The sequence below is a fragment of the Manacus vitellinus genome, unplaced genomic scaffold (genome assembly GCF_001715985.3).
Source record: "Manacus vitellinus isolate BGI_N305 unplaced genomic scaffold, ASM171598v3 scaffold_52_pilon, whole genome shotgun sequence".
Taxonomy (NCBI): domain Eukaryota; kingdom Metazoa; phylum Chordata; class Aves; order Passeriformes; family Pipridae; genus Manacus; species Manacus vitellinus.
The window spans coordinates 3,747,974-3,761,391 of NW_021940628.1; the positions used below are offsets into that span (position 1 = coordinate 3,747,974).

At 47.8% G+C, this 13,418-nt stretch overlaps 1 protein-coding gene across 3 annotated transcripts in view; it reads right to left on the minus strand.

The window, feature by feature from the left end:
* Positions 1 to 749: 749 nt before the first annotated feature.
* The window catches only part of KIAA0319L (KIAA0319 like), a 28,157-nt gene continuing 15,488 nt past the window's right edge, over positions 750 to 13,418 (minus strand). For 2 of the 3 annotated variants that reach the window (XM_018081279.3, XM_018081276.2), the window contains exons 8-20: positions 13,110 to 13,242; positions 11,912 to 12,140; positions 11,044 to 11,167; positions 10,357 to 10,489; positions 9,348 to 9,496; positions 8,915 to 9,066; positions 8,572 to 8,710; positions 8,088 to 8,247; positions 6,525 to 6,667; positions 5,437 to 5,559; positions 4,817 to 4,907; positions 4,368 to 4,459; positions 750 to 2,437 (exon numbers count right to left, since the gene is read on the minus strand). In XM_018081279.3, coding sequence (XP_017936768.2) covers positions 2,250 to 2,437; positions 4,368 to 4,459; positions 4,817 to 4,907; positions 5,437 to 5,559; positions 6,525 to 6,667; positions 8,088 to 8,247; positions 8,572 to 8,710; positions 8,915 to 9,066; positions 9,348 to 9,496; positions 10,357 to 10,489; positions 11,044 to 11,167; positions 11,912 to 12,140; positions 13,110 to 13,242 — 1,856 coding nt within the window. In that variant the 3' untranslated portion in view covers positions 750 to 2,249. Of the gene's footprint in view, positions 2,438 to 2,741; positions 2,869 to 4,367; positions 4,460 to 4,816; positions 4,908 to 5,436; positions 5,560 to 6,524; positions 6,668 to 8,087; positions 8,248 to 8,571; positions 8,711 to 8,914; positions 9,067 to 9,347; positions 9,497 to 10,356; positions 10,490 to 11,043; positions 11,168 to 11,911; positions 12,141 to 13,109; positions 13,243 to 13,418 lie in introns of all 3 variants that reach the window. The other variant, XM_018081278.2, reaches the window with a different exon arrangement.

A 13,418-nucleotide genomic window follows, 5' to 3' on the forward strand; every position in this document is an offset into this window, starting at 1 on the left:
AGCTCGTGCTGTGCTGTCACAAACCTGCACTCGGTGATGACAAGTGACTACGACCTGCTGGGCACAGAGGGAAGACCACAGCCCTCCCCAAAGCCCAGCCCTGGGTTGGGGTGCTGCCCCTCAGTGCAGCACCCTGACCCCAGGGGCTGTGACCCCAAGGTGAAACACAGAGATGAAGGAAACAACTGCAGCTGAACAAAGGTGTTGGAGGAAACAGCTGCACAGATTTTAATTCCCTCTCCCATAAGCTGCCAGGCTCACTGGAAAGCCCACCCTGTGTCTGCCGTGGGGGGTTCTGATCCCTGAAGCAACCAACACCTGATGGCTGAGCCCCCACCTGCAGCCAAGGGTCCTCCCCAGGAGGGACCTCCCTGGGACAGGCAGGAGGGATGGGCTCAAAAAGCACAAGCCCCCAGAAGCAGAACCAGCAAGAGCCCAAGAGCTCCCCTCTACCAGCACAAACCACTCCCAAGTGCAGCCCCAGGACCACACCTGATCCACCCCTGCAGCTCCAAACCCTCCTACTCCCACTGTTTGTTCATCTTACACCCAAATGAAGGGAAATGCAGGGGGTGGTGTCACCCAAGAGTTAAATGTGCCATGGCACAGCCAGTGCTGGGCTGTGCCCTCTGAGCAGCATCCCAGGGTCAGCCCTCCCTGTGTGTGGTCCCTGGGGGAGCCACAGGCTCCAGTGCTGGGCCTGAGCAACAGCTGATTGCCCCAAAATCAAACTGAGCAGCAGCCACGACTACATTCAGCGAGGGAACGTTCCCTCACATTCAATAGTGTTTAATCTTCATCTAGAGCTCAACACAAATCAGTAGTGCAGCAATATAAATACAACTGAGGAAGTTAAAAGCCTTTTGGCTTTCACAGCTCAAAAAGGAGAAGGAAAAAAAAAGAGCCAATGAAACAAGTTCCAGTTTTTAAATTAAACACAAAGAAAGGCAATGAACTGCCCACCCATCCCCAGAGGAGCAGTGGCATCCTTCATGCCAGCACGAGGCTGAGTCCTGCCCCAGGACAGGGGTGCAACTCATGACAGCAGCACAGTGAGATAGGGGAGCAGGAATGGGAAAGAACCCTCCCACACCTGCCCTTGGGCCCAGGCAGCAGGGACACGTGCTGCTGGCACTGCCTACTGCCCTCAGGTACCCAGAGTTCCCTTTTCCAGCACTAAAGGAGCACACAGGGCTCTGCAGCCACAACACCACGAGGCAAGTGAGCTGCCAGCCCCAGGGAGCAGCCAGCTGGGAACAGCAGAGATGTGCCTGGGATGTGCAAATTTTAAAGGAAAAAAAAAAACCACCAAACCAAAACCCCAGAGTATATAGTGTGTCCTGACTGAGATATGGTTATGGGCCAGCCCCACGGACGGTTTGGTGACCAACAGCAGGTGCTGGGGCCAGGGAACATCTCACAGCTTTGGAATGAAGTCAGATGTTGGACACAGGCACCAAAGGTGGGTGTGTCCCCCCCAGCTCTGGTACCCAGCAGGATCTTGCTGCAGGAGGGGTCTCCCAGCCCAAGCAATTACCACAGGTCAGCTTTTCACATCTGAGCAGGCACCAAGGCCCAGCACTCCCTGTGAGAGCAGCCTGACAGTGATTTAGAGCAGCCACAAACCCCCCTCCTACCTGCAAACTGACGGAGTGTGACCACAGTGTTTACATTCCCCTTCCTCTACACTCCAACAGCAGCCAAGTGCATGTGAAAGGACAAGCCTAAATTAAAATAGTGCTTAAACCATTAGGGAAGGTGGGAGTAAAGGAGAAGAAAGCTGCTGGACAGTACAAGTAGCCCGTGGTTGGCTACTGGAGCCTGAAGGGAGCTCAGAGCACAGCTCAAAGCCTTGACCTTCCTTCTCTGAGGAGCTCCCAAGGCAAGTGAGCTGGAAGTCCACAGGTGCTCCCTCCACTGCAGTCTGAGGTGGGCTGGGAGGGCCCTGCACATTCACAGTTGCTCCAAGTGGTTCTGTCCTGCCGCTCTCCAGATGCCAGCTCTGTCCTTTTCCAACCCTTCTCCTGGGGTTCACAGTTGCCTCCTTCTCCCTTTGATTTCCCTTGAAGTCCAAATTCAAGTACAACCAGTTTTAACTGAACAAAAAGAAACCCACAGAACCGAAGTTATTTTCTGTGAAACGAGTTAGCAGCGTCGTCCCGAACAAACCGGCCTCCAGAGGCCCTGGCAGGGTGGGGATGGGAGCAGCCTTCCCTGCTGAGCTCCAGCCCACAGCAGCCCAAGGGGAGCTACAGGATTTCCTCCCTCTGGCTCTTGGGTTTGAGTGTCACTTGTCCGTTGCGCAAGGAGCCGTTCTGGCTGCGGAGCAGTTTCCCTTTTTCCCGGTCGGGCCACGTGAAAATGGCTTCGTCGCTGTCCAGCTCGGACTCCGAGTGCATCAGGCTCGTGTTGAGGACCTGGGCTTTCTGCCTGCCACCTTGAAGGAGAAACATCCCCAGGTTAGAAATGCCTTTAACACCTTCCAACCACCTCACCTTACTCCATCCCCTCTAAGTCTCCTTTTCCCATCACGTCCAAGAGGCAGCCGAGTCTGACTTTCCTCTGCGTGTCTCTTATTCCCTCCGATGCTGAAGCCAAAGTGATCCTGTTTCAGACACTCTGGCATGTCAGAGGTCACAATGACACTCCAAGCCAGCACAAAGCACAAGGAGCAGGTAGGAAGGCAAATGCTGTGACCAGAAGGGGCTGTGAGTCCGTGTGGGAGCTCTTGTCTCCCTGACCTTGCTCGGGGCATTGCCTAGAAAACGCTCCGAGGGCTCACGGCTGCAGTAAGAGAATATGCAGGTGTGTGAGGGAAGATCTCTGCCATCTCACTACCCTCTCTACTCTCCTCTCTGCTGCTCCTGCCTGCAAGGGAAGAGAGAAATTAGCGGGATGAATTTAGATTAATGCACAAGGACAGGAGAGAGACATTTACTTATATTGTCAGCAGAGGAAATATTTAAATTTAGCTTTTCCTTCTTGGAGAAATGCAACGTTTCCTCTGTTAGCAGAAAGCTCCCTGGACATATCTAGCAGGGAAAAAGACTTTAGTCAGCAGCCAGCCTCGGAAGCAGCAAGATGAGTTCAGTTACCAGAGAGCAAATGGTGAGGCACAGTTACTCCACTTATTGAACAGTGGGCTCTGAGGTGACAGATGGTCTGATGAAAGCAGAGTTGGGTGCTGAGGGAGGGAGACACCCCCGGGTTTCCTTCAAGGGTATCCGTGTTTGAGTAGTTGGGACAGCCTGGTCCTTGGAGGAACAGCTGATCAGCCTGTCCCTGCAGTGCCCTCCATGCTGCTCTTGGGCACTGCTCCCTTTGCTGGAACACCATTAAATGGGATAATACCAGGATGAGCAGTTATTTTCCACTAGCAAACAAGGATCAGGGACTCTCTTCCACACACGGTTAATACAACCCCTCCTCTAAACAAATCCAGGACACACTTCAATTCAAAACACACACTTCAGCAGCTGCAGTGCTCCCTGGCCCTTGGTGGGGCTGTGCTTGGCACATCCTTTCCCATATTTCCCTTCTTTCCTGGTCAGTCAGCAGGTGACCACAGCTCGGTCAGGTATCAGATAAGAACACTCCAGCCTGAAATAACTCCCTGATCTCTGCAAAGCACTGGACAAGCACTCTCAGGACAGCAATGCAGGCAGGAAAATGCTGGCTAAGTACACTGAAGACAAATGTTCCCTCTCTGGAATGGGCCAACGGGCCTGTAGCCACACAGAGCACAAAGAATTCGTGGGTCTCCCTCCTAAATGCACCTGCTTACTGGAAACTGCAGGATGAACTAAAATGGGACATTTTCAGAGCCCGATGCTCACAAGGGCAAGAATTAATAAGTTTATGAACAAGTCATTTGTGGTGGGAAAGTAGAGGGGCAGAAATAAACCTCACTCTCTCCAGTTCAGGTGTTGGTCAGCTTAGTGAAATGCTTAGTGCCACTGGATTCCTGCTTTGCTGTAGAGCATGGCCAGGGAATTGCATATGGGCAAGAAGTGAACTACCAGAACCCAGTGGAAAACTTTAGAGCAGGAGAAGTTACAGTCAAGACCCAGTTTTGGGCTTCCTGGGTCAGGCTGTTCTGCACAGCTTAATGCATCCACTTACCACTTCTGTGATACCAAGTGGAGACATCAGGACCTGGCCAGTTTCAGCCCCAATTTCCAAACCCAAGATTAGATGACTTCACTAAATACCCCATATACAGATCTGAAACAAGCTCTTAGATCTTCTGAGACCCCTCTGTCAGTCCCCACATCCCGTTTGTTTCACTCTGTGATTTTAAGTCCACTGAGGAAGAGTTCTCAGTCAGCACTCTGGAAAGTGCTGAGCTCTTCCCTCTCATGTTTTACCTGCTTTGGGATTTGGTTTTAACTCCAGGCTTTCTTGATCCGTTGCATCCAAAATCTTGTATTTGCTTTTTCTTTTGGATTTTCCTTTCCGTCTAAAGGGGAAGTAAAAGGAATTAAGAGCCAGTCCACTTCTGAAAGAGCCAGAAGAAAAACAACCCTGATCTTCAAAGCTAAAGCACTTGCTATTTAGGATTATGCTCACATTACAAAGTGAAACATTAAGATGTTGCTAAGTTGCACATTTATAGGTTAATCCAAATTGTGCTTTTTAACTGAACCCAGAGTTCTGGGACTTCAACGTTTCACTTGAAACACTTAAGTGACAAACCCCAACACCCCAGGGCTCAGCAGATGACCCACTGGGACAATGGGTTTGAACCTTTCACCTCCTACTGCAGCTACTTGGCTCTGAAGCACGGATACAGGGGGGGTTATGGCCTCAGTCCCACCTCTTGCAACAGCAGATCACCATCCAGGACAAGATTCCCAGGGCAACCACGATGACGAAAGATGCGATGATCACATACAGCACACTCCACTCTGAAAGCAAAACCCCAGAGACAAACACACTTTGGCACCTCATCCAGTTGACAGTGTGCATTTTAGGGGACTATTCTAGGGAAAGAAAAGGCAAGGCCTGACCCTTTGCAGAATTAGAGGTTGGGATCCCTCACTGAAGCACCACCAGCTCCCCCTGGGAAACCAGAGGCTGGAAATCCAGCACATGGATCCTCACCAGACAAGTTTTAGTGTGTGTTGATTTATAAAATTTGCTTTCCTGTGGCAGAAAAGCCTCTGTATGGGCATGTCAGAAAAGAGCTGTGCTTTATACAGCCAGAGTGGACTCAACCCTTAGTGAGTTTTCACAAGGGAGGCTCTGAAGAGTCACTCCCCAACCAAACATCACCTGCCCGCAAGGAACGAGCAGTGAGAGCAGGCAGGGGCCATCTCCTTGTGTGGGCACCACAGCAGAGGAACTGGGACACAGCAGGAGCCTGTGTCCCTGCCCACCCTGGGTTCCAAACCCTGCCTTCTCTCCAGAGGTGCCATCCCAGGGCGGCTCACGCACCGCAGTTGCTCTCGCCGTCGCCCATCTGCACCCGCAGGAAGTTCTCCATCCAGAACGGGTCACACACGCAGCGCTTGGTGAAGGAGTCGCAGCGCCCGTGCTCGGAGCAGTTCAGCTGACAGGCTGGGGACCAAAACCAGCAGGGTGAAATGACTCACAGGCGAGGCAAACACGGGACAAGACAGTTCAGTAGAGCCCAGGCCTGTAACACCGGCTTGAATCCGGCCCCTCTGCAGCTCAAACACAGCCCAGCCACAACCAAACAATAAATCAAAACATAAAGCACCTGGGCCTCGTGCCAAACTAAAATGTCCCACTTCGCCAGTGACACAACACACATTTTGCCCGATAAATCCTGATTTTGATATACAAGTTATAGAATTTGTGTATTTGTCGAGTCAATGTTTTTGAACAAGGTTTTGATTTTCCCATTCAAACCCAGCCCGTGAGACAGACAAGAAACAAACAGATCCTTTGAAGGGACCAAACAGAACTGAGAAGTGGCTTTTGAAGACCACAAAATCACAAAATCAGGAAGTACTGAAAATAATTACTTTATATAATTTTAGTTTAAAATCTCTAACTGATTAGAAAATGATCCTCCCAGGACTGTGCTCATTAAAGATAAACAGTGCTAATGTAAAGTTGTAAAAAAAATGACAGAAGGGAAATGTTTCCTGCAGACTGATGGGTGTGCTACACAGGAAATTAGAGTGTTCACAGCTACCAAGATGGGCAGTTTATTGTTTTCAGGATGACACTCATTTCAGTGGCTGTAGTCCATTAACACTCTGTTTTAGTTTCATAAATATCAATCCACTTTTGGTTTTGTGAATTCTTATCTTCCCAACAACACTACAAGTAAGCACATATAATAAAGTTGAATAGTGAATATTGATGGAAACCTGATCAGTTTATAGTCTAACAGACTTATTTTCCTGTTTCCCATTTACTAACACGAAAGCTCCTGCAGTGAGTGCGAGTTTGTGTGGGACGTGTGTTTTTAGCACCCATGAAGGTCCTTATTCTGTCAGGTGGCAGAGAAGAAGGGAAAGACATGAGTGTGTCCCCCAGAGACTCTCACTTACTGACTGTGTTGATCTCCAGGGCCCGGAAGATGAGGAAATCCGACTGCTGCTTCCGCAGTTCGTTCTTCAGCGTCCAGGCCACCTCTCGTCCCTTGAATATCTGATGGGGAGGCTGGTTCTGCACAAAGAACACCATCTTCGTGCTGGAAGACACACAGAAGTGACTATCTGCTGCTTCTCCAAACAGCAGGAGGAGAGCCACTCTCCCCAGTCTGTCATCAGAGGGACTAATTCAGAATCCCAAATTTATTTGAAGGCCAGACTTCTGGCTCTATTTGAAAGCAATAATAGCAGACCTAATCCTACAGCAGAAAACCCTTCAGGACATCTAATCCATTCATATTTTCAAAGCCAGGGTTAGACTGTTTTTTGAGTTTGAACATCAAGCACATCTTTGCATGTTCCTACTAAGCACTAAATCTCCAAACTTTAAGGTCCTGCCCTTTTCATCATCTCCTTTTTCTCTCTCTGTGGGATCCTTAGACCTTATTACACCTGGGGGCTCATTTACCTGCTCAGCACAGAGCTCCAGCCACTGGCCTGGTCATGGCAGAGACAGAGAGGTAATATTACAACAGAAAGTGCTGGCTCCTCTGTTCTGAGCTCTCTAGGTTTGCATGGACAATGAATTCTGATTTCCCAGCCACATCAGGCCACGTGGACACGAAGGAATCGATACATCTCTGCACTCAGGGAAATGTGAAGTAACAGCAGGTTTATTGCTGACTTGCTGCAGGACTCTAAGCATGTCCCTTAAATCTTCTTCAGTGCTTTAGCCACCTTAAAGCTACTCCACTTTCAGTAAAAACTAAGTGCAATATTGCACTTATTTCAACAGCCTGCCACTGGTGGCTTGTTGCCACCATCCAGGCAGGCAACATGACCCTGACCCACAGCCCTGCCCAGCAGCCAACCTCCATGTGTTTAGAAGAGATGCAGTTTACTGCAAGCCAAATAGCAACCAAAATTAGCTTTCCTTATCTCTTCAAACAAAAAATACACTGGCTTTCAACATTTTATTGTACATTAGATTAAGTAGTTGTGTAGGAGGCAAAGCTAATGCAGAACTAGTGGAAGGTGTCCCTGCCTGTGGTGGAGGGTTGGAATTGGATGATCTTTAAAGTCCCTTTCAAGCCAAACCATCCTGTGATTCTATAAACTACCAAGTTAGCATGAAGGTGAGGGTGAAAGGGATTGTTACACACCATCTCTGCTGTGGGGTCAGTGTTTCACCAAGCTCCTGCACTAGGCCCTGTTATATCTCCAGTTATAAATCACAGCTGCAGAACATCCTTCAGACATTCTCCACAATTCTCAAAACCAAATCAGATTAGTTCTTATTTTACAGGTTTGAGGGGAAAAGACATTAGCAGCAGCAGTTTTCAAGGACAATGCACCATCTCCAGAGGGGAAAGATACTCAAGACCTGCTTGGCAACTCTGACCTGAGCAGGAATATCAATGTTAAGCAACTCCACACATTCTGATTGTCCAAACTGCTTCCCCAGAGGAAAGAGCCCTTGGTTCACCAAACCCTCTGTGCACCCTCCCAGATGAATCCCACCTCTGCTCAGTGTAGGGCTGGATCTTTTGCACTGTGATGTCTGAGTCCAGGACCCCCAGCAGCACCCCAATCTGCCGGATGAACATCCCCTTCTGCCGCTCCGTCAGCTGGCTCACGTTAACATCCAGGATTATCTCCACAAGGTTGTTTTTCCTGGGATCTGGGGAGAGCACAGATAATACAGATCTTCAGAGTTTCTATTTAACAGCCTGGGTAGAAGGCAGGTTTTTAGTACCTTTCCAGAATGTTTCTGGTTTACACAGCACTACAGAATGGCACTGTAGGGAGGGATGCAAGCTTAACTTTTACAGGTAACATCAAGCACTGAGAGTCAGCCCCCAAGAACCACAGGAAAATAGAATCACACCCCCAAAGCTTTTGACTTTTACAGTTCTGAGCTGGACTAGACCATACATTTTAATCCCAGTACACTGTATCCAGAGGACTGTAGGCAAACATAGTACAGCACAAACCCCAGCCTCACCAGGTTTGACCTCCACTGTGGTCCTTTCCACATCACTCTCTCCTTTGGCATCTGTTACTCTGAGGTGAAATGTGTAGGTCCCTTCCACCAGATTGGACAGGAGGAGGACAGGATGATGGTCTGAGTTATTTAAGACCTCCTGGAAGGCAGAACAAAGTAAGTGTGAGGAAACAAAGGATCAAACTAGCCTTATATATATAATACATATATCTATATATCTCATACTAGTGATACCAGGATATCACCACAAGATAACAGCACAACAATGAGCTTTACATTTCCTCAGAAGCTGCCAGTGCCCCCTTGCACTGACTTTTGAGATGCTTTACAAAAGGAACCTCACCCCAGCTGCAGGGCTGCCCTCGTCCCGTGTCCACAAGTAGCTGACAATCCCCTTGTCATCAGAGGACTTGGATCCATCCAACTCCGCCGTGTTTGTGGGCAAGGTGATGACAACATTCCCAGCAATCTTTGCAACGGGAGGCTTGTTTATCTCTAAATAAACAGAGAGAAAGATCTGGTTATGCCCAATCAGAAATTACTGCACCAGATCTCCTGTGTAACCCAGACATCCCTGTCTGACCCCAAGGAAGAGAAGGGAAGCACTGCATGATTGAGCTGAAGGTACATTTCCTCCAGAAATGGCAAACCTCTGGCCCAGGGAAGTCCATTTCAGTGCTCTCCACATTATTTCCCCCCATTGCTCTTACTGTGCCTCTGAACACAGGTTTTGCTGAACTGCCCAGAGACTTGAGCTCTGCTCGTGGCTGACGTACCTTCTTTGACGATGACGTTGACGGAGCTTTGGCTCTGCAGGTTCCTCTCATCTTTCACTGTCAGAGTGAACTCATATGTCCCAACCTGGAGGCCTGTGACAGTGGCAATGCTGCTGTTGGCATTCTCCAGCTTCACGCCATCTGGACCCCTAACCAAAGCACAGGGGGGTTGTTCAGTTTTTGACCTTTCTCAGGGGTTTTGATCAGTTTAAACTTTGCACAGAGCACGGGAGGCAGCCTCACTCCAAGCAGGAGGCTCAGGCTTAAGCAGAGCTTGTGGGGATGCAAACAGACAGATGGCTGGAAATACAGTGTCCATGACAAAAAGCAAAATCATGTTCTCCAGTTACAGCAAGATAATCCAAAGAGTAAGTGCAGCATTCAGAACAAAAAGCATAATTTCTGGTGGTTTAACACAAAAAGTGGTTCGTTCAGAAAATTGGCTCATGAACTGCACAATGAGTCAATTTTGTAAAGAAAAGGTGTAGAACAAAAATAGTCCTTCATTTATAAGAGCTTTGCACAGACTTTGCATTAGCAAACAGAAAAAGCTACTCAAGTTGCTCATAGGCTTTTTTCTGAATTCCCTAAAGCATTTCAGGGAATTTATAGTCTGAAGGGAAGCACGACAATGAGAAGAGAACACTGCAAAAGCATCAAACAAACTGCAAAAGCATCAAGTTCGGAGGCTCTGCAGTTCTTGGATTACAAGAGTCAGTCTCTCCATGAGATCAAGATCAAATTCCACTGCTGTGAAGAACATGGCTGAGTCACAACCACAATGAGAGTGGGAGTCAGGCCTAGAGATGAAGGCAAAGCTATTTCTCATGCTCAAACAAAACTCCACCTCTCTGCAATCAAACATAAATCCTTGTCTCACTCAGGTCACTGGCAAAGCTTGTCAGGCCCAATGTGACTGGGACTGAACACAAGGGAGGTGTGTGGGGGTGTGTCCTGTTTGGAATGAAAGATTTGGACACACAAGAACATTCTGGAAGGTGACACACACCGTGTTTTCTCCCAGAGAAAGGAGACTATCTTCTGGTCATCCGAGCTCTTGCTGCCATCTAGAGTGGTGCTGTCCACGGGAAGAGTCAACTCTTTATCTGGACCAGCATCTGCCTTTGGGGGCTTGTTGTTCTCTGAAAGAGGATGGGATATTTTTCATACACATGCCATAAAGGTGGAGCTTTAAACCCCTCCATTAAGAGTTTTTGCCATGATCCCCAGTATCTCTCTTGCCCACCATCTCCTACTTCAATAGTGAGGTTCAGAAGCAGTGAAGAATTCCAACCAGCATTCCATTCACACATGTGCAGTAAAATGAGACTGAAATCTAGCTATTCTGAATTGTGCTCTCACTCTCTAAGTACTGCTCCACTTTTCCTGCCCCTGTCCCAGGACTTAGCACTGTGGGTAGACACAGCTGCTTGGAAACACAATCCTGCAATTATGGTGGGATAACATCAACTAGATTACATTGTGTAAAATAAGAGAACAGCCTAGAAAGGCAATATTCCTAGAAGCTTTCTTTAGCTCATTTAGCAGCAATATACCAGCCCAGAATGGTCCTAAATTAGAGCAGCTTTTCTGAAAGCAGCACAGAGCTACCATAAGATCTAGAGTTTGCTGGCAGATTGCTGCTCACCTCTAACCCCTGGAATGGAAGCAGCAAAGGCAGGGAAAGGCAGCTTACCTGGCTGGACTATCACAGTGACCTCTGCAGTGGACTGGTGGCCAGCAGAATCAGTCACTATGAGCTGGTAGGTGTAATCACCTTCCTGCATTGCAGAGAGCTGCAAGACTGGTGTCCTCACCCCCTGAGAGAAACATATTCATGGATTAAAAGCAATTCTCACTCAGAAGACTCTGATTCTAAAATAACTATTACCAGCAGATTCCAGGGGGTTATTACCAACTCCTGCTATGGGGGCAGGAGACTGTGCCACTTCAGCATGCAAAGCTCTTACAGCTGAATTTATGCACAGCTCCAAGGACACTGCTGGGGGACATAACAAGAGTAATGCCATACAGGCATTCAGGCCTTTTGGGATTCAACAGTTCCCAACTCCAGCAAAACCTCTGGGGAGCCCTGTGCAAATCCCACACACTGTGAACCCAGTTCATGGACTTTCTTATTCTATACATTTGGCAGTAGTAATAATCTTTAAAAGAAAAATGATGACAAGGAAACAAGTTCCAGCATTTACTGTTGAGGACTGAGGAGTGTCTGGGCAACATCAGCAAAGTTTAGACTGCAAGATTCAATTCAAAAGTTCCCATCTCTCTCAATCCTCCTTCTTCAGCAGGATTTAAAACTGCACTGCTGAAGAAAGGAAACAGGGTGCCAGTGAAAATCAGTGGCTAGGTTGGTACACCAGCTCAGCCAGGAAGCCAACACCAGCTTTGTGTGGGTTTAATTTTAAGGATATATTTAACCACCATGTGCTTGCTCTGTAGGATTATGAAAGCCACTTGCTGACAGTCAATTAAAAATGGTTTGATCATAAATAAAAAGCCAGTTAGTGAGCAATCCAGGTGGAACAGAGCAGACCTGCACTGACCTGCATCTCCATGACCTTGCCCTTGCTGTTGGGGCTGAGCAGCCACTCGTAGCTGACGATGCTGTGATCGTCCGTGCTCTGGTTCCCGTAGAGCGTGATGGAGTTCTGGGGCAGGGTGATCACCTGGTTGGGGCCTGCATTTGCCACGGGGGGATAGTCCACTGCCTTGTTCACAGTCAGGTTGGCAGTGGTGGAGTTGCTGGCACCATCTGAGTCCACGACTGTGAGACTGAAGAGAGGGAAAAAGAAAAAGCAGTGAAGGGTCGTGGTGAGCTCAGTACACAACACTGGCTGGGGTTACCTCAAATGCAACACAGGAGTTAGGACTTAAGATACTTTTAAAGGCAGGATAGTAATTTTTTTTCAGGAGTGAAAAAAACCTGTAGTTTGAGGCCACTTTGCTTTTTCTGAGTAGAAACTTCCCCCAAATGCCCAGTTATCAAGCCTCAAAATGATGCAAGAAATTCAACAGTCACATCCATCTCTCACTTGAAATCCACCAAGCAGTTCCAAGGTGAGACACAGAAGTTCTTTACTAATCCACAAGTGGCCTGGACACAGCATTTCTCCCCCCTGGTAGAATGGTAGCACAAAATAGAACTGTTTGTTGCTAAATCTAGATCTGAATATGGATCTGATTGGTTCATATACCAACTGCTCAGAAGAAAACAGTGTACAGTTATAGGTACACTGGTTTATTTCAAACAGATCTGCTATGCAGTGATGGACATCACACCAAAATGCAGGTCCAAAGGAAAAACACAGAAACAAACACAAAAATCAGCTGCTATCTATTGCATAAAACCATTAGGCCTCGTTCACTTATCTGGGCCAAACACATTGCATTTAAAAACTGGATTTGAAGACTGCATTTCTTCCTAAGTCTTTACCCAAAGAGTTTAGATTTGACATTTCAAGAGACATTTTGCAGCCTGACAGACCATTCCTTCCCTTCTGCCTTCATCTTAAACAAGGGCTACAAGTTAAGAATAAGAAGTAGTTGGACAGCTTATCTCTCCTGAAGTGAAAAGCAACAAAACTCTACCTGAAAGTGCAGAAGCAGAGAGGACATGACAAAATGGAGTTCTCTCCCTCGTTTGTGTTGGTTTTTTTCTTTAAAAACCAGATGAACACTTCAGGAATCTCATCCATTTTACTTTCAGGAGATGAGAACTGTTGACTGTCGGGTGTGACCTACCTGAAGGTGTAATTGCCAGGCACCAGGTTGGTCAGTGTGAGGATGGCAGTGTCACTGGAAACCTTCTCCTCCCGCAGGGGACCCTTCAGCTCTTCCCAGTGGTAGCTGACAATTTTATCATCATCAGTGCTCTCTGTTTTAATTATGGAAGAAAACACACATACAAGGAGCTGGAAAATGTTGCTTCTCAGACCCCACATGGTCAGTCTCTACTTCAGTCCTGGGCTTAGTGGGCAAAGGCATTTTTGGTCCAAGCCCAGAGTCTCTGTTATGCTCAGACAACCTGAATTTATTTCAAGAAACTCCTGA